At 37.4% G+C, this 27,583-nt stretch overlaps 2 protein-coding genes across 9 annotated transcripts in view; both read left to right on the forward strand.

The window, feature by feature from the left end:
* LOC131425629 (uncharacterized) overlaps positions 1-27,583 on the forward strand; it is a 279,128-nt gene that overhangs the window by 39,589 nt on the left and 211,956 nt on the right. The gene's annotated exons all lie outside the window — the stretch shown is intronic.
* The window catches only part of LOC131425626 (anoctamin-1), a 58,432-nt gene that overhangs the window by 22,484 nt on the left and 8,365 nt on the right, over positions 1-27,583 (forward strand). For 7 of the 8 annotated variants that reach the window (XM_058587667.1, XM_058587666.1, XM_058587661.1 and 4 more), the window contains 4 exons: positions 21,257-22,226; positions 22,293-22,525; positions 22,589-23,216; positions 23,284-23,489. In XM_058587667.1, coding sequence (XP_058443650.1) covers positions 21,257-22,226; positions 22,293-22,525; positions 22,589-23,216; positions 23,284-23,489 — 2,037 coding nt within the window. Of the gene's footprint in view, positions 1-6,361; positions 7,113-21,256; positions 22,227-22,292; positions 22,526-22,588; positions 23,217-23,283; positions 23,490-27,583 lie in introns of those variants that run through there. The other variant, XM_058587668.1, reaches the window with a different exon arrangement.

A 27,583-nucleotide genomic window follows, 5' to 3' on the forward strand; every position in this document is an offset into this window, starting at 1 on the left:
CGTTCCAGTTGTTCCCACGTAACACAATTTGTTCGCTATTTAGCTTTAACGTACGATTGGATTTCGTCGCTAATCAAAATTCACCTGTGTAGGAATAGGTTGAACCGATAACGAATATCGGAACACTCGATAGCTGTTGTCAACTAGAGGAGCTCGGGAATTTTGTTCTGTGAGAGAGTGCTAAATCCCGACACCGGCAGATAAGAAAGAATCCTCTGTCATATATTAGTCTGAAACGCGGTATTAATTATTTAATTGGTGCCACTGTGTGGATCTACGGACGGAAGGTATGTCTTTCTAGGTATGTTGTAAAATACTTGCACGATGTTGTGATGGGTATGTTTTTTTAGATTTCGAATGAATTTGACGAACATTCCTGTTTACCGTTCAAAAGGAAGGAAGAGAATCCGTATTAACGGTCTTTTCAATCCTTAAGATTTAGTAAAGGACTGAAAAGACTGTTCCCGAAAATATGGAAGCTGTCGAAAACCGCGACGCAAAAATAATCATTGCCTAGAAATTAAAAACCTCTAGGATATTTCATGATAAAAATAAACATCATATGTTATTCGGGTAAAGTATGATTCACACGTTATATCAAGTGACCGTTACAGGGAAGGAATGGCAATGAAAAGGGAGCTGTTTGAAACACTTATTAAAACACTTTGTCAACCACACGGAACGTTCGGAACGTGTATTCGTTTTAAACTAATCTAAACTACAGACGTAGTCCCGTTAACGTTGCCGGAAATTGACTGACCGTTTGCATCGTACTTATAACTGTTTGATGGAAAGTGTTTTGTGATGAAAACAAAGCAATTTCATAACGGCAAATGTGCATTTGTGGTTGTAAGTGAACAGTCAGCTAAGTCACAAATATTAAAAAATCTGCCAAGGGCTATCAGAAGAAGATAAACCGAACCGAAAATATATAATAATAAAATTGTCATGCCAATTCTCGCTTGGATAAACGTTTGAGCGTTTGAGCAAAGAAAGAAGGTTTCAGTGCGGAATGGGGCCAAAAAAAAAAATTGGCAATTCGAAATTGTTCATTAAGCTAAAGAGCGTTTGAATCGTCGAAGAAGTGGTACTGAAAAAATTTTTGTTGACGAAAATCGACTCTGTGACTTTGAGGTTTCCGAAACCGCTAGAGAACTGTTCGGAATTTCAGTTTCAAAATCCAAATCAGTTTTTTTCCCATTTCTAGAATCCTAAATTCAAATTTAGTTCCTCGTCCATAATCCAAGGCCAGAATCTAGTTCCAGAATTCTGAAACATAAACTGAATTTCAGCACACGACTCTAAGCCTGGATTTTGAAAACGAAATCTGAAATTGAGATCAGGATCTTGTTTCTGGACCTAGACTTTGGAACTAAATTTTGAAAATTAGTTCTGGATTTCAAAATGGTTTTTGAAACTGAATTCAGAAACTGAAATTTAGGTTCAGACCAGAGTTCAGTTCTAAAACTCGGTCGGAAATTTAGTGTCCGAGTTTGTATTTACAGCATTCAGTTCTAAAACGCATTCAAAAATCCAGGTTCGGCATAAAATTATTTTTTTCGATTCAGGAATTTCCTCCGATGTAATCCTTTTCCAGGGAAAATAGACTATCGGTTATAGTCAAATTGTCTGACGTGTTACGTTACGTGAAACAATCAAAAATAACAAAACGTAGCATCAGAAATCGATATTTTGACAATAAAAGATAAAAATCTCTCCTTTATCCACCTAGTGGCGTGATAATACCTTTCTCTTGTCATTCAAACAGTCTTAAAAAGTTATATTTTTCATGAGGATAATTACTGACACAAATTTGGGCTGATTTGTAACACAAATTCGTTCAGATTGTTTTGGTTAGTTCAGAAAAGCGTGACTCAACGCTTGCGTCGCATATTCGACGACATTCTCGAATCCAAAAGTATCAGCAATGATACAGTTGAACTTCATCATTGGCTACTTTTCGAAAAAAAGTGCGAATGGAAAAAATTCTGGAACCGAAAGTGACAGTCAATTGTTCTTCGAATTCGATCCACAACCCAATAGTAGCTTTCCAACGAGCCTAAGCTTTTTGAAATCGGTTACACCATTTCCGAGAAAAGTGAGCGTATAGAAAAAACCTCTTCTTAATCCACCTAGTGGTGTGATAATGCCTTTCTCTTCTTCCATAACAGTCTCATGAAAATATATTTCTTTTATTAATTTTTATTACTATTTTTATTACTTTTATTATAATTTATTACTATTACTATATTATTATATTTTATTACTTTTATTAAATATGTTCGGATACTGATTTCGACACCAATTGATTCAGATTGATTCGAGTAGTTCACAAAAGCATGCTTCAGTGTTTATGTCACACAGTCAGCATCATTTTTCCAAACTAGTGCTTGACATTTGCGTTGCCTATTTGTATAAGAACAGTGATGCTAATCTAAAAAAAAGCCTTCTTAGTCCACTTAGTGAAATTTTCATATATCTTGAAAAATCACCATAGGGGAGAGTACATGAAATTTTCGAAATCGAAAAAAAATTTTTGATACCAAAAGGCTTAGAATTGCATGAAACGTCGAGATTTAGTGTCATCTCGAAAAAAAAATTTTTTGAAAAAATCGACTTTTTGGGACTTAGAAAAAATATGAAAATTTGAAAATTTGAAAGTCCCAGAAAGTTGATTTTTTCAAAAAAAATTTTTTTTGAGATGACACTAAATTTCGATGTTTTATGCAGTTTTAAGAGTTTTGGCATCAAAAAAAATTTTCGATTTTGGAAATTTCATGTACTCCCCCCTATGGTGCTTTTTCAAGATCGAAAATTGTCAAACCTTTACCACCGGGCAGCACCCCTTAAGCATGTCCGATTTAGGTCAAATTTTGCATGAAGGCTTTTTTCGAGGTGCTTAAACTTTTGAGCACTAGAACTTTACGAAAATAGAGTTGATCCCAAAATTTTGGCACCCTTATATATATAAGAGCGGTAAAAATCAACGTGTTTTGTCGGTTACGTCACTTATACCATCATATATCTGGAACCAAAAGTCACAACCATTTGATCTTCGAACCTGATCAACGGCCCGACAGTAGCTTTCAAACGAGCCCAAGTTTGTTAAAATCGGTTCAGCCATCTCTGAGAAAATTGAGCGCGTTCAAATAGCACGATTTTTGTCGGTTACGTCACTTATACAATCATATCTCCGGAACCAAAAGTCACAGCCATTTGATCTTTGAACTTGATCAATGGCCCGACAGTAGCTTTCAAACGAGCCCAAGTTTGTTAAAATCGGTTCAGCCATCTCTGAGAAAATTGAGCGCGTTCAAATAGCACGATTTTTGTCGGTTACGTCACTTATACAATCATATCTCCGGAACCAAAAGTCACAGCCATTTGATCTTCGAACTTGATCAATGGCCCGACAGTAGCTTTCAAACGAGCCCAAGTTTGTTAAAATCGGTTGAGCCATCTCTGAGAAAATTGAGCGCGTTCAAATATCTTCGAAAAGTGCACATACATACACACACACATACACACACACATACACACACACACACACAGACATTTTCCGATCTCGTCGTGCTGAGTCGAATGGTATATAACACTATGGGTCTCCGAGGCTCCGTTCGAAAGTCGGTTTTTCCAGCAATTCTAATACCTTTCTATAGAGAAAGGCAAAAACCATCCATTTAAATAAAATTTCAATCCACCTAGTGGTCACTAATTAACTGTGACGTTTATTATACATGTTTTAAAAGTGTTGTGAGATACATACATACATACATACTGAGATACGCGCCTTTCTCATATTTTCAAAAATATCATTAGAAGATTCTGCAAAGAAATTTTATTTTCAAACTTGTATAAAATTAGAAACATTTTGTGATCTCGATGAACTGAGTCGAATGGAATCTTGCCTCCGTTTGAAAGTCGGTTATCACAGTGATTGCATAGCCTTTCTATATGAGAAAGCTAAAACGCGAAAAGATACACATACATAAACATGAGTAACACATGTAGACATGTTTCGAACTGAATAGAAAAATTTATAACGGAACTAAGTTTAAGTCAATAGTAGATTTCGTCAGCAATTATATAGGGAAAGGCAGAAATTATAGAAATGAAAGTGTTTTTCTATTTAAATCGAATAAAGAATAGACTTTATATTCCATGAAAAAAATGGACCAGCAACTTAGTGATGATGTAATCGTCCTTGTTTGAAGCGAAACTTGCACTGCGAACTAGAGATGGGCAAAACAGTTCATTTCAAAGAACCGTTCAGTGGTGCAAAGCTCTATTGAAAGAACTAGTTCTCCAGAGCCGTTCGTTCGTTCGTTTCATAGTTGGTTTGTTTGTTCAAAGACTAAATGAGAACTTAGTGTCGTTAGGTTAGGCGAGGAAAAAAAAGGTCCCACGAATTAGAACTGAGCTTTCGTGATGCAGCTTTCTTACTACAGAACTACCGTTCTCGAAAAAAGGTTATGCGAGCAAAAAAAAGGTCCCACGACTTTGAACTGAGGAACTACCGTTCTCGAAAAAAGAACTACTGCTCATTCATTCTTTCAAAAGAACTAGTTCTTTTGAACCGTTCGCGAACGAATTGCCCATCTCTACTGCGAACAGCGCACTGAACGAATCCAACGGTGCGAACGATAAACAAAGCAGATTTCATTCATTAGGATTTCACTAGGAAAGTAGGCCTGCGAAGTGCTGCTTGCTTGCAGTTCACTTTTCAATCCGTCCCGCAGCAGAATTGCTCACAGTGCGGTTTGATTCAATACTGAAGCAATTTTTGTGTATCATAACAAAATATTGTACTATTGTACTCTCAGGTTCAAAATGTCAGAGTTCTTCTTAAAAAGACGATATTTGCAGAATTGCTTGTTAATATAAATTCAAAGAAGAAAAACAATTCGTACAATTATGAGAAAACTTGGCAACCTTGCGATTTGGAATGAGATGAAAACAAAACGCGATCAAGTGAACTAAGTGAAAATATTCATCTCATATTTTCGAAGATTTTTATTGCTTAGCGGGTAATTTTAGAATTTTTCAATCGTTGATTAAACAAGTGAAAAGTCAACATTATGACTGATTTATTTTTTAATGGAAAAACCGATCGCTGAACTATTTAAATCATTTGTTATTATTTTTACGTTTCGTCTTTGACTCATCAGTGCAGAGCAGTTCAAATTGAACTGCTTAGTGCTAAACTCGGCAGTTCAATTTGAACCGCCAAGCAGACGTAAAGTTTCTGCTACTTACAGAACACTTTTTGTTTTGCAACGGAGTGCAATGTCTTTTCTGACGTGCCGAACGAAAACGTGTTTTCGACTATTTCTGGCCGATGCAGGTTTGGTCATTTAGGGGTTAGCCAAATTTTGTGCTAGGGCACATAACCGAACTGCTCTGCACTGATGAGTCAAAGACGAAACGTAAAAATAATAAAAACGGTTATGTGCCCTAGCACAAAATTTGGCTAACCCCTAAATGTATTTAAACCATTTTTAAAGTAGGAAAGTGTGACAAAAACTGAAAGAAACATTTTTAAACATTTCACAGTTTGACTCAGGTACGTTGAAAGATATGATTCATGTTCAAAGTTTAAAGGGGAATGGATGAAATGGAAATAGAAGCTCAAATTTGAACCAAAAGTTAAAATAATTCGCGAAGTGATTCACAGCTGAAAGTAGCTTACACGAATATGTGCACGCCTATCCTGCTGGTCCATTAGCAGACGGATTCGATCGGTGATGTAAACATTGACAATGACAGCATCGGTGAACAGATTATATATCCAATGGAAAAGTAAATAGCTCGGGAAACATGTGTTTTTTCAGAACTCACATGAATACATGAAAAAGGCGGAAAGCTTCTTAGTCGTGAACGATGTTAACCCCACAATCACGTACGGGTTTAAGTTGTCAACTAGAGCATCACCGCTTACTGCGGTAAACAAAGTCAAAATTTGTCAAATGAAGGTTGACGCCCGCTTCGCCAATCACGAGCCATTGATTGTAGATCCGGGGGCGAAATATTTTAAACATATTCAGTACCTTCATGTTTACTAATTACCCTTCCCAGATGATTTTAACCCATAATTAAGGCAGTTCATGAACCGTCCGGAGGCACGATCGGAACATGCGCATTTCCCAGGAAAACGAGAAATCCCTGAAGGAATATTCATTAGCAAATTACATCTACCTTCGGTAATTTCGAAGTTTTCACATTACGACAAGCGCAGCTTCGTCACGCCAGGCAAAATTTCTTCTCACTAGCAACGTCGTCGTCGTCGTCGTCGTCGTTGTCATTCAGTCAGTCAGAGACCGGCGAGGAAATCTCTTCTTTCGTGATTTGAGAGACTGCGATCGAAAGAGACATCTTCTCAGAAATCTGCCAAACTGGCAAGAGAATTGCGAGTAGCCGTGCTCAGTCACTGAACAGCTAATCAGCCGGTTAGCCGACTGCCACCACTGGCTTCGAATTACAGTCCGAAATTTCTTGCTGGCAATCTCCGATGAACGGCTAAGAAAATTTTTGTCCTCCCTCGTCGGGGGTCCAATTCGACACGCGTGTTTTGCGAAGGAGAGAGTGTCCCGCTTGCCGTCAGCCAGTGCGGCGGCTCAGTGCTATATTTGTCAGTGATAAGAGATGTCAGTTTAATCACAAAGATGTCAGTTTTTTTCGGAAGTGATTCGAATCCTATTCACATTCATTGTTGCGGTGAATTCCACTCAATTACATCCGGTGCCCAGCAGTGCAGTGAGTGATTCGGCAATCGACTAGATCGAAACAGTAGGCGGTGTAAATTGTGCCAAGTAAAGGCGCCAACACGACGCAAACAGCTGGATGTGACAAGGATGACAGGGACACTGGACCGGACTAGTGCAGTGATCTACAGTGTATTGTTTTTTTTCCTTTCGAGACGTTTCATCCTAAAACGGTGAGATTTTCAACTGTGATTCACTAGCAGCTAGCGGTGAGGTTCATCCGTCGGTTAATACTCAACAAGTGGATATCGCCTGGCAGGAGAAAAAAAGCAGAAGTTAACGAGCGGAGCAGGTGCTAATTGAGGCAAAATGTGCAAAATCTGTGAAGAGCTACACAAGGATTGTAAAGGGGTGCGTGTGTTCTGTACTATCTGCTTTGGAAAGTTTACAGTATTATTACCCCACGTTAATATTCTAGATGGATTTCTTCGGCTGTTGCGAGTGCTTTCTGGTGCGTGTTTATATTTAGCTTTTTTCCCTGTGACCGAAGGAGAGCTCTGGCGATAAACGAACTGAAAGATTATTTCTGCTGTAATGCTGTTATTCTGTGCGAAAATATTAAAGTCATTTAGGTTGTGCGGCTATGGGCAGCGAGACACGCACCGGGGTCGGTCAGAGTTCCGGTGATAAATAATTTTCGTTGGGATGAGTTTTAATGTTTTCGCAGCTGTTTACTATTCAGTAGTAAGGCAGACAGTTTGAATAAAGAACACAATGTGGTCTACATTCGCTGGCTATTCGAAGGTTTTTCGAGATTGAATTATTCCCCTAAAATTGGCACAAACATTTAGTATTCTTGGCAAATATAAACTAGACGAAATAAGGGACATAAATATTGAAAGCGGATCGGTATTCTGGATAGATTCAAGGACAAACTTATAATGGTTAAACTAAACTAGCAGACTCATGAAAAAAGGATTGAAATTTATTTTAAATTTTCCTTCAAATTAGAGTGCCCAACTACGGTCGAGAAACAGTAGTATTCATTCATTATTTTATTAGTGATTCTAGCGAGAAAACTTATCCCTGTTTAATTTTTAATAAAGTGCACGAAACCGACTGGTAGACAAAGAAACAAGCTGTGTGAGTAGTTTTTACCGTACATGCGATGTGCCAAACAAATGTCTACATCGAAAGAATCACTCTGTCACGTGCAGTATGAGGACACACATTCAATCACTCTGTAATTCTCAAATTCAACAGTTGTATCGATATTTCGTGGAATGCCAGAGCTCTCCCATGAAGCTATCGAAGCTTACGTTGCGCCTGACCACGGATTTAGTGTCCGGAATCTGACACAGGACGTTGCATTTCGGCATCAAAATTATTGAAGAGATCGTCGTGTCGTGGAAGCAGAAAGAATTACATGGGATGCACCCCCATCACTTAGGGTTCCCAAACTTGTTTGGTCGAATGCCCACTTTGGAAACATTATCTTTTTTTTTTACAAGTCGAAAAAAATTTTAATTTTCGATCGATGGATTAACATCACTTAAGTAGCGAATGTACAATAGAGAGAAGTTGTAAAAAAAATCGAGCCATCGATGTGGAACAAGGCAACCAAAATTTCTAATGATCGACATTTTCAATCAAAAATCAATCGTCACACTTTTGAATCCGCAAATGCACGAGAGTCTGCTTAGATTGATCTTTATTAGGAACCAACACCAAATATGTGAACCCAAAATATACGTCCTTATTCTGAATAACGACTTATCGTTTTTTTGATCGTATTTCATTCGTGTTCTTTATAACGCCAGCAAAATCAAAGGTAGCTAGGATTCGACCGAACCATATTCGATCGAAAAACCAATAAGCCGTTATTCAGAGTAAGGGCGATAGACTCTGTTTGTCTGGATTTGTATTTGTTTTGTAGCCGACGAATATCCCAAATGTATGCAATTATATCTTTGTGCATAGTTGCGATACGGATTTGGATATTTAAGCTTCTCTTCGTCAAGCTTGTGTTCAAGTTTTGTATGCAAGCAGTTACTTTTATAGCGTTAAATTTCTCTACCATTCTGCGACTTCGATTGAAGCGATAAACTTTTTCTCATTATTATTCGAGTTCATCTTATATAAATTAGAAATTAATCTCAAACATTCAAAATTTACCCGTCATAACATGGAATTTCGTCCGAACTCGCCTGACACAAGATCAGAGCATACCAATTAAAGTTTCAAATCGTTCTATGGCACTTTGTGTCTTGCTGTCTAGCAACAACCTACCTCTGGCATGTTACACGTAGGACGGAAACGTTAGCTATAATTTCGCTTATATTTATAGCTTCGCGTGCTTCCAACAGCTTCGCTTTTACATCAATTGACCAATCATAGCGATGTTTTCTCATTGATATATCGTTTACTCCTTCAAAACCGTCGTCTACGTTGAGGAAATCCAGTATGCCGGAGATATTTTGCAGACAAAATAGGACACTGCTAGCTATTAATCAACATTTAAATCATATATTATTGAAAATACATGGCTATGAACATTCAAATCAATACGTAGAAATATTTCCTATCGTTTGGTGAAATAATATTACTGATCAAAACTAAACTGACTGAGCTGTAAGTGTTCAAAAGCTGACCACATTTCTACTTGTGTTTACCCTTGAATTTTTAATTTGCACCCCTATATAGAAAACAAAGGTGTGTTCCACATCAAAACACTTAACCATCATTAAGATTTTCCGATTCCCTGGTCTAAACGTTGAATAGTTTTGATTCCGTAATTGTAGCCTGTAATGAACGGAATTCGACATTCGCTTTAGCTCAAAAAAGCAATATCACCAAAAATTAATGTGAAAATGTGAAACACTTCTGTTAAGAAAAAATTGAGCAAATGCACAGATTTTCATCCCATCCTTTGAATCAATAAAGACTTCAAGACTTCTCAAACCCCTTCCCCCTTCAATGGAAGATTTTTCAACATTAGGTTGCATGAACAATAGTGTACTTATTATATAAAAGCGCAAATAACTTGACTTTTCATTCAAATTTGTGCGCCTTCCCCACCCTTGAATCTCCAACCTCATTGAACCCCCCCTCCCCCGTCCCCCTCTTGAACACCTACCCCCCTTCTTTTGAACCTTCCCATGAACCACCCCTTGAACCCTCTCTTGAAACCCCACACGGGCCTGTCAGGTACTGTGGAACTATTGGTTGCTTAGAGAGACGTCTTTTAAATTTTAGTTTGACATTGATCTTACCAATTTGAACATTCTTCTCAGAATATGAAATATAAAATAACAGCGCCACTTATTGTGTGCGCTAAATCATTAGAAAGCAAAATGCAAGGAAAATCTATTAGTTTGACATTAGCGCTTCTACGGAACAATCTTTTCATTGATTATTTTAAAAATTTTCTGATTTGTTAAACTCGTGCTCACAATGACCAATATTATTTATCTAACTCTATTACACACAATCCATCAACTGGTAAACGATATCAGAACTTTTTCTCCTGCCTACAGCGGTTTTCTAGAACAGTCATATGCATTCCGTTATTGAGTCATTTGGCAAGCAATAATTTTGATATCCAATTAAGCACGTGGCTCGAAATGGCAAATTACATGATCCAAGTATACATGTGAAAATCTCCACACAAAACTATTCGTTGCGCGCCAAACGATTTTTTCTACGATCTAGTATTCTTTTCTTCGGCGACCAAACACTTATGCAACACGTTGGGCGCCAAACATCAATCGTAGATCTAGCAAGCATAGGCGACTTTTTCAGCGGAAAATTCCATTGTCCATACAAAACAACTTTATGGATTTTTCCTACTTTTCCGAAAAGTATTCCTAATTTTTTTGATGTACAAACCCGGTGGGGGTAAAAACTGATCAAACAAAAAAAAATCATCTCAATCCGTCCATCCGTTCTTACGTGATGCGATTACAAAAAATGATCTCTGCATTTTTATATATATAGACTAGCTGGCCCGTCGAACTTCGTCTCGCCTGAAATTATTTTTTTAAATTTGTGTTTTCGGACAGCAGAGTTGTCAAACGTTAATGTTTCTTTCCATTATTTTACTGATTACTTGGCTTACAATAAACGAATTACGACAAATTCATATCCAACATCATGAATTATTGTGGATATGTTCAATGCTTTTGTTACGCAAAAACTAAACAAATGCACCAATTGCCATCTCATCCTTCGAGTCAGTGTATTGAACAGAGATTGTATATCTCTCTCAAACTAAAGATTTGACATGTGGGATGATGGATTTGATTGAATCATATCTGACTGGTCGTAGTATGACCGTGAAAATTGGCGACTGCGTTACTCCATCATTCATCGTCCAGCTCTGGCATTCCTCAGGGAAGCCATCTAGGACTATTCTTATTTCTGCTATATCTAAATGATCTAAATTTCGCATGCAATGCATGAAGCTATCATTCGCCTACGATTTCAAGCTGTTTCATCTCATCAAATATCTGAAAGACTCAAACTTCTTGCAGTCACAGTTGGATGTATTTTTTAACTGGTGTGCAACGTCAACAGAATGGTTATAAACGCCTTCAAATGTTTCGTTATCTCCTTCTCTTGTAAACGAACCACGATCATGTATGATTACACTATTTCGCAAGCTGTACTAAAACGGGAGACATCAAATAAGGATCTAGGAGTGTTATTGGATTCAAAACTTAGTTTCAAAGATCACATAGAATCTCTAAAGCATTAAAGATGCTAGGATTCATCTTTCGCATCTCAAAAAATTTCAATAACATATACTGCCTGAAATCGCTTATATTGCGCTCTAGTTCGTTCTACACTGGAGTATGCTGTTGTTGTTTGGGCACCATATTACCAAACTGATAAGCTGCGCATTGAAACTGTTCAGCGCAAGTTCATTCGTTTTGCTTTGCGTCGCCTGCCCTGGGGAGTTCCATTTAATCTTCCAAGCTACGAAAATCGTTGTAGGCTCATACACTTCGATTTGCTATCTGTCCGCCGTGTCCACACAAAAAGCTGTTTTCGTCGCGGACCACATCCATTGTCGAATTGATAGTGCAGATCTCCTACAACAGCTAAGTTTTGACATTCTTCGGCGTAATTTGCGGTTTAATCCCTTTCTCAGAATTCCTCGTGCTAGAACTATGAACTATGGCTTCAATGAACCGTTTTCGAGTATGTGCCGCGTATTCAATACTTGCTCTGATGAATTTGATTTCAATTTATCTCGTAACACCATTAAAACCCGTTATCTCCGAATCTTTTCCCGCTAGTTTTATTTACATAATTAGACGATATGAATAGTTGTTAGTTAGCTTTGTAGTTTAAATAAGGGTAACTAAAGATTTCGTTATGTATCATTTGGTCAAATGTTATCTGTTGATACAAAAGATGAGAAGGTTTTATGCCGGCTGGAGAAGGAGAACCAAAATCTCAGCTCCAGCAGGCTTTTCCCTTGCTCCTAAATAAACAAATAAACAAATTAACAGATGGATGAAAAAGAGATGACCAAGATAAATACTTTAAATTGACCCCACAATACTTTCCAAAAGCAGCCCTCGGGGATGGTTGTTTGTCATTGAATGTTAAGACTTATTTGTACTGAAGACGTTTAAAAATTTAATAGCAAATCCTTAGGGATTATCGAAAGTAATAAACTAATTTTGAAAGGTTGTCCATAACTTGCTTCACCGCTAGTGATATTATTCAGTCGTGTTTGATGAATGTTCGTAGCAGGATAATGACAGGATCAATTTTCGATTAACGAATTAGCGATAAAATGAAAAATACTTGGACATTCGGAAGTTCAAATTACCCTTTTTCCACATCGTTTTTCTTAGTATTCAGTCCTGAGAATCAATATGTTCTGTTCTAGCGGAGTGAACATGAGGAGTGATTATACCAGTATTCTTCTTATCGTTATCGTTGCCAATGTATAAAACAGCAGATCTCACAACTAATGGTTCTTACATGCCACGATTTCTCCTTCAGATATGATATTCACGATTCCCATATGGTAATTCGTCAAATAATCCAAAGTTCGGAAAAAGGAAATGATTTGACTTAAGCAGCTTACAAATGTCATGAATACCATCCGTTTTGAAGTAAACCACTCTTGAAAACTCACCCGAATCGGCTGAACAAACTTCAGCATGCTAAATGCCAGTAAAATATTTTCATCTGAACTCATTATTTCAACAGCAGAATCCTAACAGTGATACGTAAAAAATCGTTACATAATTTGATTTGCTCAACTCACGCCCACGATGGCCAACATAATTCATCTAACTACATCTACTGGTAAATGACATTTCTGTTTACGGTATAGCTATAACAGTCATTTGGCAAGTAATGATTTTGATACCCTATTAAGCACGTGTTTCCAAATGACGAATCAATCATGCATGTAAAATCTCCACCCAAATCTACTCGTTGCGCGCCAAAAGATTCTTTCAACGATCTAGTATTCCTTTCTTCGACGGCCAAACACTTATGCAACTCGTTATGCGCCAAACACCTATCGATGATCTAGCAATCATTGGCGACTTTTTCAGTGGAAAATTCCATTGTCCATACAAAATAATTTTATTGGTTTTTCCCACTTTTCCGGTAAGTTTTCCTAATTTTTTTGATGTACGAACCCGGTGGGGGTAAAAACTGATCAAACAAAAAAAAAAAAGCATCTCAATCCGTCCATCCGTTCTTACGTGATGCGATTACAAAGAATGATCTCTGCATTTTTATATATATATAGATAGATATATAGATATAGATAGACTAGCTGACCCGTCGAACTTCGTCTCGCCCACATTTTTTTTGTTCGAATTTATGTCTTCGGACAGCAGAATCCTTTGAGTCAATGAACTGAACAGAGATCCTTCTCTGACGGCTTCGACGGAATGGGTATAAGGTGCCACGTTTTCCGTTCCAGAGGTGACTCTTACTTCCGGTAATCGATAAAAAAGCTCACTGACCATAGTGTTGGATTGATAAACTTAAGGATCAAGAGTAAACCAAGTTGACTTGTGTTGGTAATTTGTGTATTACGTACATTTTAGATTTTAGCCATAGATCTGTGTATTCATATATGCTGTGCACCGAGTTTATCAAAGTGAATTGCACGATTGAGATTCAAACATTCTGATCAATTTTTCACCAACGTTTGATGAAAAATTGCTTACATTCTATGAATGTAGATTTCAATTCCCTAATAAAAAAGTTAGCAACAAATAAAATGCTTCAATGCATTTGTATTAGATTGCGCTACACAAAATAAACAAAACTAAATATTTTCTGTTACAAAAGCAGTTTGCCGGAAAAATAAATAGATTTACGACAACATTCTATATCCATTGCCTTTCGCGTGTTAAATTCATGGTTCCTTTTTTGCCGGATTACTAATAGAAGGTACGTAAATCTTTATATCGCAAGTAAGCTGAAACTGAAATAATTTTCCTCGAGCAGTTTTAAGGAAAACGGAAGAGTTTTAGACTAAGACTTTCGCTTTTCTTGAATTGCAATTTAAGGCATTATTTTACAACCATATGGAAAATTTATTGAGTAAAATCAGGAAAAGAAGCGCCGGAATTTGTTTTTACGCACACATTGTTGACATTACTCATACGCTTGCAAAGAGTCTTGCTCCTTAACACAATGTTGCAGAGTTTCTCTTCTAGAGTTGTTCATTCGGTAGAGTAAGAAATATTTACAATTTGTTTTTAGCCCAAGTAACCAAAAGCTCGTAAAACAGATTTGGCTTAAGTATCATACAAAACATTCCCAACAGTCCGTTTTTAAGAAATTACTCAAACTTGAATGTTCATACGACGCAACAGAACAAACTTTGCAGAAGTTCCTTGTACAAGGTAAAGCAGCGAAAAGTTTCCTGGGAACAATTTCTGTTTGTTCTAGTTGCTAAAAAGTACCACGCGTACATTAAAGCTCTGATAAAGTCGATACTTTTCAGGTATTGTGAATCTTTTGGTTGCTTGGAGAGACGACGCTTAAATTTTAATTTGATATTTACCTTCCCAATTTCAACATTCTTCACAGAATATGAAACAGAAAATGGCAGTCTCAATCCATTGTGGTAATCATCTTGAACATTGATCTAAACGCCTCATGTGTGCTAATCTAAAACATTCGAAAGTAAAATGCAAGGAAGATCTCTTAGAAAGACCTTAGCGTTTTTACAGCACAATCTTATCATTGATTCTTTCAGTCGGTGTTGAACAGTCGTTCGCACCGCACGCGTATAGCTCTTGGCTCCTGGAATTTTTTTCTGGCTACCTAGAGTTTCATTGATTCAAGGCTTCAGTCTTTTTCAAGGCTACCTGAATCACTAACTAAGTGACTAAGTGATACAAAGAGTGATATTAGAGTGACTAAGAAATTAATCAGCCTTTTTTAAGGCTAGCTAGGAGTCTAATCGAAGACTAATTTAGCCTAGTTAATTTAATTTAAAATTTCATTAATTTCAAAAATGCCTGCGTCCAACCGGAAAGGCAACAAGCCTAAGGCTAAAAATAATTCAATACGGAATAAATCACAATCCGTTATTCAACATTTTTCTAATAACATTCACGATCTTATAGAATCTGAATGTAAAAATAAAAGACAACGGACGGATTTCCCTTCCGCTGATCCTATGCCGTCTAACAATATTTACGAGATTCTTCCTGAATCCGATTGTAGCGACATAGAAGAAAATTCTTCAAAAATTCCCAAAATGGACGCTTGTCGTTCTGGGAAGAAACATCAATCTATGCCACCAGTGACGGTGATGATTTCCGACTTCAAAGCATTCCGTACTGAGCTTTCTACTTTTCTCCCGGAAGTAAAAGTCTCATTTCAAATCGGACGAAGAGGAGAATGTCGAGTCTTGGTGGATGGATTGGAAGATTACGAACGTCTTATTCGATATTTGTCCGAAAAACTTCATAAATTTTATTCATATGATATAAAATCAGACAGACCCTTCAAGGCTGTCTTGAAAGGATTATCAAATGATCAAAGTATTGATGAAATTAAAAATGAACTAAAAGAATTGCTTGGTTTTGCCCCTTCCCAAGTAATACTTATGAAAAAAAGAGCGAATGGTACTTCTAAACCACGCTCTGGAATTTCCCATGAACTTTACCTAATACACTTCAATCGAAGTGATGTAAACAATTTGAAAACTTTAGAAAAAGTACGTTTCATTTCCCACATTAAAATTCATTGGGAACATTATAAACGGCATAATCGTATTGCTAACTTAACGCAATGTCGTCGTTGCCAAGGCTTCGGTCATGGAACCAAAAATTGTCATATGGATATACGGTGTTTGAATTGTGATAAATCGCATTCGAAAGACGTTTGTCCAATGAATGAAACCACTGATAAATTTTCATGTTCAAATTGCAATGGAAATCATAAATCCAATTATTTGAAATGTCCTGTCAGGGAAAAAATTTTAAACGCTCGTTCGCTTAGACAACAAGTCAAATCAACGACCTTAAATTTACAGAATATACCTGAAAATTCTTCTAAGGCACCTGCCAATTCGTCTTCTAACGAAAACAATTTATTGACAGGTAGATCGACCTCGTCATCATCTTCTTCTAATGTCAGTTATGCTGGTATATTAGGTAGAAATCTATCTCCTATTTCTTCTAATGTAAATAATCAAAACACAGGACCGCCTTGCAGTTCTTCTTCTAACGAAAACAATTTATTAATAGGTAGACCGGCCAAATCATCTTCTTCTAATGGCAGTCTACCTACAAATATTCCTTCAATGCCATTCGCTTCTTTAAATGAAGTCGATTTAGGCGATATAACTGAAAATAAAATGATCTACCTACAAGATCAACTTTTTCAAATGATCATCCAAATGAATTCGACTTCATCACTTTTTGAAGCATTTCAAATCGGATGGAAATTTGCAAATAATATTATAATGAATTTAAAATTTAACAGTGATGTTAAATAATTATTTGAATATTTTAAATTGGAATGCTCGATCTTTGAAATCGAGTGAAGATGAATTTTATAATTTTCTCAAAGTTCACAAAATTCATATTGCCATTGTGACAGAAACTTTTCTTAAACCAAATGTAAAATTGAAAAGTAATCCACATTATGTGGTTCATCGATTTGACAGGTTTACTGGAATTGGTGGTGGAGTTGCCATTTTTGTCCAACGGCAAATTAAACATCGAATTTTACCTTCTTTCAATACTAAAGTTATTGAAAGCTTGGGAATCGAAGTTGAAACCATTCATGGAATTTATTTCATCGCTGGAGCATATTTGCCATTCCAATGCACCGGCGAACAATTAAATTTCTTTAAAGGCGATTTGCAAAAACTTACAAGATATCGATCGAAATTTTTCGTAATAGGGGACTTAAATGCTAAGCATGTCCAGTGGAATTGTAGGCAAAATAACAGTAATGGTAAAATACTTCATAATCAACTCTCAGCTGGTTACTTTACAGTTCTTCATCCCAGTAATCCTACTTGTTTCTCTTCCGTGAAAAACCCGTCTACAATTGATCTGGTTCTAACAGATCAAAGTCACATTTGTAGTGAACCGATTACTCATGCTGATTTTGACTCAGATCATCTTCCTGTAACATTCAGACTTTCCAACGAAGCTATAATTAATCCAATTAGTTCTATTTTCAACTATCATAGAGCTAATTGGTTGGATTACAGATCTCACATTGAAAATCATGTGGATCATGAAACTATTTTAGAAAATTCTGCGGACATCGACACAGCAATTGATAATTTGAATCATTATATTATCGAAGCTAGAAATCTTTCAGTTCCCAAAGCTCAAACTAAATTAAATTCTTCTATCATCGATGACAATCTTCAACTGCTCATTCGGTTGAAGAATGTTCGTCGACGACAATATCAACGTTCTCGTGATCCTGCTATGAAAAACATAGTTAAGGATTTACAAAAACAAATTAAACATAGATTTACTCGTTTGCAAAATGAAAATTTCGCTAAAGAAGTTGAACAAATTAAACCATATTCTAAACCTTTCTGGAAACTTTCTAAGGTTCTTAAGAAACCTCAGAAACCAATTCCTGCTCTCAAGGAAGGAAATCAAATACTTCTTACAAATGGTGAAAAAGCTCAAAAGCTAGCTCAGCAGTTCGAGAGTGTCCACAATTTTAATTTAAACGTTGTGAGTCCTATTGAAAATGAAGTCTCACTGAAGTATGATCATATTTCAACCCAAGTGTTATCACACGATGACATTTTTGAGACGAATTTTGATGAAATTAAATCAATTATTAGGAAACTCAAAAACATGAAGGCTCCTGGTAATGATGGAATTTTTAATATTCTTATTAAAAATCTTCCCGATGTTGCCTTGAGACTCCTGGTTAAAATTTTCAACAAGTGTTTTTCATTAGCTTACTTCCCAAAAAGATGGAAAAACGCTAAAGTAATTCCTATCCTAAAACCTGATAAAAACCCAGCAGAAACATCAAGTTATCGCCCAATTAGCTTACTTTCTTCTATCAGTAAACTTTTTGAAAAAATTATCTTGTTGAGAATGATGTCTCATATAAATGAGAATTCAATTTTTTTACCAGAGCAGTTTGGATTTCGTCATGAACATTCAACTACTCATCAACTTGTCAGAGTAACGAACATGATAAAAGCAAATAAATCTTCTGGATTATCCACTGGAGTTGCTCTTCTAGACATAGAAAAAGCATTCGACAGTGTTTGGCATAAAGGTTTAATAGCAAAAATGTTTGATTTCCAGTTTCCTATTTATTTGATCAAAATGATTCAAAATTATTTAACTGATCGTACTCTTCAGGTTAGCTATCAGAATTGTAAATCTGAATTGCTACCCCGTTCGAGTAGGTGTGCCGCAGGGTTCGAGCGTAGCTCCAATCTTGTATAATATTTTCACTTCTGATCTTCCAAATCTACCCGTTGGTTGTCAGAAATCGCTATTCTGTGACGACACAAGTCTGTTAGCCACAGGTAGAAATCTAGGAGTGATCTGCAGTCGCCTACAAAGAAGTTTAAATATTTTCAGTGATTATCTGTCAAAATGGAAAATTAAACCAAATGCAGCAAAAACGCAATTAATTATCTTTCCTCACAAGCCAAGAGCTTCTTTTCTAAAACCAAACAATAATCACATTCTCAAATTGAATGGCTTGGAATTGACATGGTCTGATCAAGCTAAATACTTAGGTTTACCGTATGACAAAAAAAAACTCACTTTCAAGGATCACATTGAAGGAATCCAGGCAAAGTGTAATAAATATATTAAATGTTTATATCCTCTTATAAACAGAAATTTTAAGCTCTGTCTAAAAAACAAGTTGTTAATTTATAAACAAATTTTCAGACCAGCCATGCTTTATGCGGTACCAATTTGGTCAAGCTGTTGTTCCACCAGGAAGAAAACGCTTCAAAGGATTCAGAATAAAATTCTGAAAATGATTCTGAAGCGTCCTCCCTGGTTTAGTACAAATGAGTTACACAGACTCACAAATATAGAACCATTAGATGTAATGTCACATAATATTATAAGCAAATTCCGACAAAAATCGATGCAATCTTCAATTGAATCGATTCGCTCTCTGTATTAGTTAGTAAGTTAGTATATAAGTTCCTTTTCCCCATTACACAATACAAGTAGGTTTAGAATTTTCCCTACACAAAAATCTCAGAATTGCGGAAGCAAATGATGTCTTCATGGTAATAACCAAATCATATATATATATATATATATATATATATATATATATATATATATATATATATATATATATATATATATATATATATATATATATATATATATATATATATATATATATATATATATATATATATATATATATATATATATATATATATATATATATATATATATATATATATATATATATATATATATATATATATATATAACAGGGCTGAAAAGTCACCACTTGTGGCTGAACACCCAATTTAAATCTTAATAATTTAATTTTAACTCATATTCCAATAAATAGTTATTTTAAAAAAAAAAAAAAAATTCATTGATTTTTTCAAAATTTTTCTGATTTTTTAAACTCGCGCCCACAATGATCAATATTATTCATCTGATTTCATTACACACAATTCTTCAAGTGTATATCAGTATTCTAATTTTCTGAAATAAATGTTTTATTTTTTATTTCCTAGATTTATATAAGAATCTGAAATCTCCCTTTTGACTTTAACCAATACATAAAATAGCAATTCTCTGGTATCTAAATTGGATATGAACTGATAGGTAAATGTGATATGAACAGTACATTACATTATACCTATGAAACACGTAACTTTTACTGGATTATGATCCATTAAACAGCTTTTAAATGCCAGTCCATTAAAACCTACGTGAAAAGTACGGTGGAAAATATTCACATAACTTTTCACGTAACTATAATATGATTATTATTTTGAGTGTATGGATCTTCCATATAAAACTTCTAGCTGCTGAATTTGCTTTCAGAGCAAATTCAGCAGCCGCAAGATTCATATGGGTGGTCTATAATGTAAATGAAACTGAAACAAACGTATCCCCAGCAATCCGTTTAAGTTTTATTTATTCGACCAGTTCTACTGTCAAATTTAAAACTGGTATACATTGCCGTTCTATTTTTTCTATATTTGAAACACAGATAAAACGCTGTTGGGGCTGCCAGTTTATTTTTTTATAATTCCTAGATTTAAATTTTAAAACTGACATAAATTATGCATCTAGAACGATAACACTACTGAATATGTCCTTAGAAAATCAAATTTTTACTCTTTAAGAGGTTCGCAGTAGGCGTGCGCGTCGGACGTGAAAAATGTTGACTCCTGTCAACATTTTTCGAAAATTTCTTATTTTCATTTTAGTAGAAAATATAATAAATTAAGTCTATTTTTGCGATTCTTTGTGAAGTAAAAGTGAATTTTAGTTTATTTTTCATGCGGAGATGTGAGATTCGAGTATTCATATGGGTTGGTTTCTGACGGTGTTTCATTGCCATTTCTGCTCGAAAGTGCCAAACCAGAGCAATCCACGCCACCAGTGTTTCTCAATGAAAAACGCCATAAGAATTTTCTTTTATGAGTGTAAATCCACAATCGAGAATAGGGCGTCTCTTGCCCAAAAATTCGCTCACTCGCCTCATCCTTACTACGGCTCTGGGTAAATCGAATGGCTTTGAACATTGACAAATGCTCTATTATCACGTTCACACGCTAGAAAAACTAATTTTTAATGGTTTCAAGGGCCTACATCTTTATAAGAGGGGTACATCTTTTTTGGAATCAGAATTAAGTCGTAACACCGTAGATCATTTCTGCAGTAGAACCTTACTAATCTCTGCCATTTACCCACCCTAACGGAATTTGTACAGCAAATGATGTAACCACAATGATCTAGAGAAGGCTAACGAACGGTACTCATCTCATTTCCGTTCAGAATTGATGAAGCAACAGATTCGCTAATTCCGGTTTTCTATTAATGTTTATCCCACAGACATGGAACCGCTTCCACGACGGACGACGTGTAGTCGACTTCATTCTGGCCTTCAACGGGCAGACCCAGTGCGAGGAGGCAAAACGAAAGCGGGCCACCTTTCAGCAGAACTTGATCAACGAGGGACTGGAAATCGAGCTGGAAAGTTCCCAGCGGATTCATTTCGTCAAAATCCACGTCCCGCCGGAGGTTGTCTCGCGGTACTGCGAGATCATGAAGATGCAGATGCCGATCGTTAAGCTGAAGGGACAGGAAAACATTCTGGCGAAGGATTTCAGTCTCAGCGATACGCTGGCGAAATTGTTCCGGCGTCCCATGTTCAAGTTCGTCATCATCGATCGGGACAAGTTCCGGAAGAAGGAGTACCGGCTGAAGCACGAATACTGTCGGGAGAAGTCGTATCTGTTCGATGACGTTCGAGCAGACTTTTTCACGCCGAGCATTCGAATTTCGGTAGCTTATTTCATCCTACAGCGGACGTATTTTAGCGATAGTGAGGATGAAAAGTTTGACATCGGCCTGCGGAAGCTGCTAAACGACGAAGTGTATTTGGATGCGTATCCGTTGCATGACGGCAGTCCGGACCTACCGGAATTGGAATGCCAACGGACGCTGTTACTCGAAGAGTGGGCTTCGGTCGTACGGTGGATCAAGCATCAACCGCTGGATCACATCAAGGAGTACTTCGGGGTGAAGGTTGCCATGTATTTCGCGTGGTTGGGATTCTACACGCACATGTTGATTTCCGCTTCGGTCGTGGGACTGATTTGCTTCTTCTACGGCCTGCTAACGTTCCGCAGTAACCGGATCAGTCAGGAAATATGCAACGACAGCGGAACGGTTATGTGCCCCCAGTGCGATGCCAAATGCGATTACTGGCAGCTGAATTCGACCTGCACGACCTCGCAGCTGGCGCATATTTTTGATAACAATTTTACCATCGCTTTTGCAGTGTTCATGTCTATCTGGGGTAAGTGATTAAGGTCCGTAAGTATGTCCTGGAAATTCGAATGCTAATGATGTTGGTCAATTGCAGCCACGCTCTACCTCGAAATGTGGAAAAGGTACTCCTCCGCCATTCAGCACAGCTGGGGTGTCACCGATTATTGTTCGCTTGCGGAACCACCCCGACCTCAGTATCTGGCCAGGCTGAAGGATAGTAAAAAGACAATTTTTAACATTGTCACCGGCACTCAAGAGCCGTCTCCGCCATTTTGGACCAAACGTTTGCCCAGTTTTTTGTACAGTTACTCAGTGATATTCCTTTTCGTAGGTTTTCAAACACCAACATGGGTTGAAGTTGATACTGATGTTGTGAATCTTTACTCGTAGATTGTCCTCGCAATCGGTGCCGTGTTCGGCATTGTCATCTACCGCATGTCTCTGATGACATCCCGCAACATCTACGGCAGTCCGGATGCCGTCAGTACCAAGTTACTGCTACTGCCGGCAACGGCTGCCGTCATCAATCTGCTTGTTTCGACGGTGCTAAACTACCTGTACGACTACGTGGCGGTTTACATGACCGATATCGAGTACCGGCGGACGCAGAGCGAATACAACGAAAGTCTTACGCTGAAGATCTACCTGTTCCAGTTCATCAATTACTACACTTCGATCTTCTACATCGCTTTCATGAAGGGCAAATTCACCGGGTATCCGGCAAAGTACAACCGGATACTGACCTTCCGGCAGGAGGAATGCAGTCCCGGCGGGTGTCTGATGGAACTGTGCATCCAGTTGGCGATCATCATGATCGGCAAACAGTTGATTTCGTTGGTGCTGGAAATTTTGCTGCCGTTTCTTTGGCAGAAATTTCGCGAGTTTCGAAGTGTGCTTGGAATAGAATCGGAGGATTCCGAGAGCGGGGAAAAGCTGATCTGTTGCAATCAATGGACCAAAGATTTCACCCTGATCAGCTGGCACGATCGGAGTTTGTTTGAGGAATACTTGAAAATGAGTGAGTTGAGGCCGTTTGGGTCATTACTTTAGAGGAAGGGCTAATAACGTTTTACAATCGTTTTCAGTTATTCAATATGGCTTCATCACCATTTTTGTGGTGGCTTTCCCGCTGGCTCCATTGTTTGCCCTGCTGAACAACGTCTTCGAAACCCGGCTGGATGCGAAAAAGTTCCTCCTGTACTACAAACGGGCCGTTCCGCAACGGGTGCGGGATATCGGCATTTGGTACAACGTAATGCATGTGCTGGGGAAAATTGCCGTTATTTCAAGTGTAAGTATTTAGTCCAGTGGGGTTAGGTTCCATAATTTTTGTATGTTACCGAGTAAGCAGTAAGCGAGACCAGAGGGAAACAATTGAAAGTATTCTGATCAGTGGTTAGATTTGTATTTTGGCGGAATTATTTTCAACCAAGAATTGATCCACTCGTTTTCCTGTTCCATGTCGTAAAGGCCACAAAAATAGGAGCTCCCAAGTCAAGGTGTATTTCCGTGCAGATGACTGAATCGCTGCATGAGGTTAAACAATGCAGTCGTGATCGGAATATCTTGGGTTTTGCCCTTGTTGTGCTAATCGAAACTCTGACACAGTGACGCTATCATTCTTCGCTTCTCGTGAGATCTTAAATGCTTGAACTATCCTAAAAAAACTTTTCATGGTTTTCCAATGGTGTGTAAGTCAATATATTTGGTTTCATCTAAATGCTGTATGATCAGTGCTGGTGATGGCGTGCTCATTGGTTTCATTGATTATGGTTAGAGTAGCACAACTCGATCTCCAGCATAAACGTACAGCAACTTTGAATCTATCCAAACTTCTGCAAGACGATGTATAGCGTGCACTACGGTGTTACGAAACTGTCTGCTGTATCGTTTCCCAGATCTACGAACAAGTGGCTTAAGCGCCACCTCTTACGAGTACCACTTGTCACGTTCAAGGTTGCCCCGACTAGAAACTCCGCCTCAGAGCGGGTCAGATTACAATAACCTTGGGGGAAACGAAACGGAAGACGCAAACGTCAAAGGGTACTCCGAGTCCAAGGTCGATCCCTAATAATCACCTAACGAATCCGCGAATAGACAACCGATTCCCCAACCAACTCACAGATTCCTCACTGGCAGAATCCCTAAGAACAACCAAATAATAGCCAGCGAAGAAACCAGAGTGGGGACTGTTTTCCCGAGCAGTCCAACCCAGAGTACTAAAACACAAACTATAAACGAAACGACCGCGAACCAGAGACCCTTTAAAGAGACAAAACTACCGGAATATTAGTTCAAATGACAATACATAATCTTAAGAAACGTGAATCACTATCGAACATTTATTCGACCAACAAACACCTAAAGGTTTCTATTTGAATTCGAACATTTATTCGAATTTCCTAACCACTAAAACTATATTCGAATATTAATTCGACACACTACATATATTATCCTAACTTACTCCTAATTACATTTCCTATATACCAAAAAAATACATTTTATTTCCCGGTTCACGGCCCTAACAAGTGCGGGTGGAGTTTCTGGACTGTACTATAATTTCGGAGCTTTTATATCCCCCTGCGCAGGGATTTAGGCGTTTACTCACTCTTATCAGTCGACCAGCCTTCTTTCTGCTACCTGCTACGTTGTATTGCTGCGCACGGTACTAATTCCGCGCAGATGTGCCGCTGTCGATATTTGCGCTTCCTAGCGCAGGTTTTCCGGGTGAGGTCCTCGGGTTGAAGGGTAACTGCTGGTAGTGTTGGACCTCAAAACAGCGTACCAGCAACAAAAAAACGGAGCAGAGTCCGGCACGCGGCGAATTTGCGATGGCCGCAGATGACACGTGGAATCGCTGTGTCCTTCGTTTTGATGGCAACTAACCATACGGTCACGAGAAGATGGATCAGACGTGGTGGCAGGTGGACGAATGAACTTTGCTGGCGGTGCGGTTGTAGCTTCACCAAGCGCAAAATCTGAAATTAAAAGCCGTCGTACGGCTGATCGACATTGTAAGCTATTGTCTACACGCCGTACGTTAACCTTTTTATTACCTTTTGATGGTCTTCGCACTTCCACGTAAAGTCTCCGCACTTTCAACTATCTCCTAACTGCGCTAATACCTATTTAATTTAATACCTATTTTATTTAATACCTATTGAATTAGTAAACTCTGTAACTTTGCCTGCTTTAAAAAAAGTCTCAGGTTATAAGACTAACCTGTTTCGAACACGAACTACACAAATTTAACCATTCTGATCTCTTTCACTGATCAAATTAAAATGATTGATCAGAGAAACTGTTAATCCTCAGATACGAGATTTTGGATTCAAGAAACCGGAAATCGCATTACGAACCCATATTGGACTACTCGGCATCGAACCGAATTCTCGTTTTCCCTTTAGTAGTCCACATCTAACCGTCTCATATCCCCAAATCAACGAACTTCGGGTCAATATTTGAATATCAAGAACATGAAAAGTAAGTCGCATCGTCGCTTCGCGATTCCAAAGGTCACGATACAGCAAAGAGAGACAGAATTGGAGAGAATAGGCAATCGGCATCTACGCAAGCGGCGCATTCTAAATAGCCGCCCAATGTTCATTCTTCCAACTTAAGGTAAGGAAAGAAAGCTTAATCGATAAGCTAGGCAACCATATCGAAGTGACGGAAGCAAACTTTTTTATTGAAACCACGTGATTGCTACAGGTGAAGCCTCTATTGCTGTGGTTCAAGGACCATATTTCCAAAAGAAAAACTTTTTTGTTGGAAAGTTTTCAAACCCAGTCTTCGTTGCCTTTAGCAAGAACAGTATAACTAATCCACGTGAAATGCCTCGAGCATGCAATAATAATTCATAGCTTATGTTGATAACTAATAAATCTTGTTCGAATTTGTCAGTCTGATTTGTACTTTTAATGAATGAGTTTTGAATAGATTTTTATGGCGACTATGTTATTTCAATTCAGTGGCTGATATATGTCTTATTTACCTGCTGATTAAGGAGCAAGACTCTTTGCAAGCGTATCAGTAATGCCTACAATGTGTGCGTAAAAACAAATTCCGGCGCTTTTTTTCCTGATTTTACTCAATAAATCTTCCATATGGTTGAAAAATAAACCAATCGGTTCATACTGCTTAAAATTGCAATTCAAGAAAAGCGAAAATCTTAGTCTAGAACTCTTCCGTTTTCCTTGAAACTGCCCGAGAAAAATTATTTCAGTTTCAGCTTACTTCCACTGACACATTTGATTAGCAACAAACACATTTCTATATGGATTTCCTCTTGCAGAAATTATTGCGATATAAAGATTCACGTACCTTCTATAAGTAAACCCGCAAAAAAGGGACTTTTAATTTAACACGCGAAAGGCAATGGATATGGAATGTTGTCGTAAAACTATTTATTTTTCCGGCAAACTGCTTTTGTAACAGAAAATATTTAGTTTTTTTTTTTATTTTGTGTATCGCAATCTAATACGAATGCATTGAAGCAGTGTTGCTAAGTTTTTATTAGGGCATTAAAATCTATATTCATAAAATGTAAGTAATGTTCCATTCAACGTTGGTGAAAAATTGATCAAAAGTGATATTTCATCCAAGATGTCAGGCTTGATATTCATTTGAGAATAAATTATTGTTAAAAAAGATTGTTTGAAACTCAATCGTGCAATCCACTTTGAAAAATTCGGTGCACTGTACGTAATACACAAATTACCAACACAAGTTAACTTGGTTTACTCTTGATCCTTAATTGTTCTATTTCTGTTTATTTATCTGAATTTTTCAAATCTTTTTGTGGACTCCCGAGATTTGTTTCTGGTTTTTGGATTATTTTGTTGGTTATCTTTGTTTTGTTTTTCATCTTTCTGTGGTGGGATGAGGAGGAAATTTTGAATTGAGCTGATTCTAAACATTACTGACTATCGTTTACTTTATGGGTATTTTTGAGCCGCTCAAAGACTGTCCCAGAAAGTATGGACGCACTTTGATTTCGCTGTAAATAATTCACAAGTGTTAGATATTCAAATTTTATTCGATATACTGATAATATTAGACTACAAAAACATAATATTATTCTCAACATTTGCTACTTAGCCATTGTAGACTAGTTGGCGCAGACTTCTTGGCGACAAGTTTTGACACTTTTTTCCAATCTTTTTCGAACTGTTGAATGGTTTCGGCTGCCGAGACATGTTTCTTAAGATGCGCCTTCGTTAATGCCCAAAATTCCTCAATTGGTCGAAGTTGTGGGCAATTTGGTGGATTCATGTCTTTTGGGACGAAAGTGACATTTTTGGTAGTATACCATTCTACCGTTGATTTCGAGTAGTGGCAAGAAGTAAGATCTGGCCAGAAGACAACAGGATCCTTGTGGCTTCG

This window comes from Malaya genurostris, chromosome 1, assembly GCF_030247185.1.
Source record: "Malaya genurostris strain Urasoe2022 chromosome 1, Malgen_1.1, whole genome shotgun sequence".
Lineage (NCBI taxonomy): Eukaryota > Metazoa > Arthropoda > Insecta > Diptera > Culicidae > Malaya > Malaya genurostris.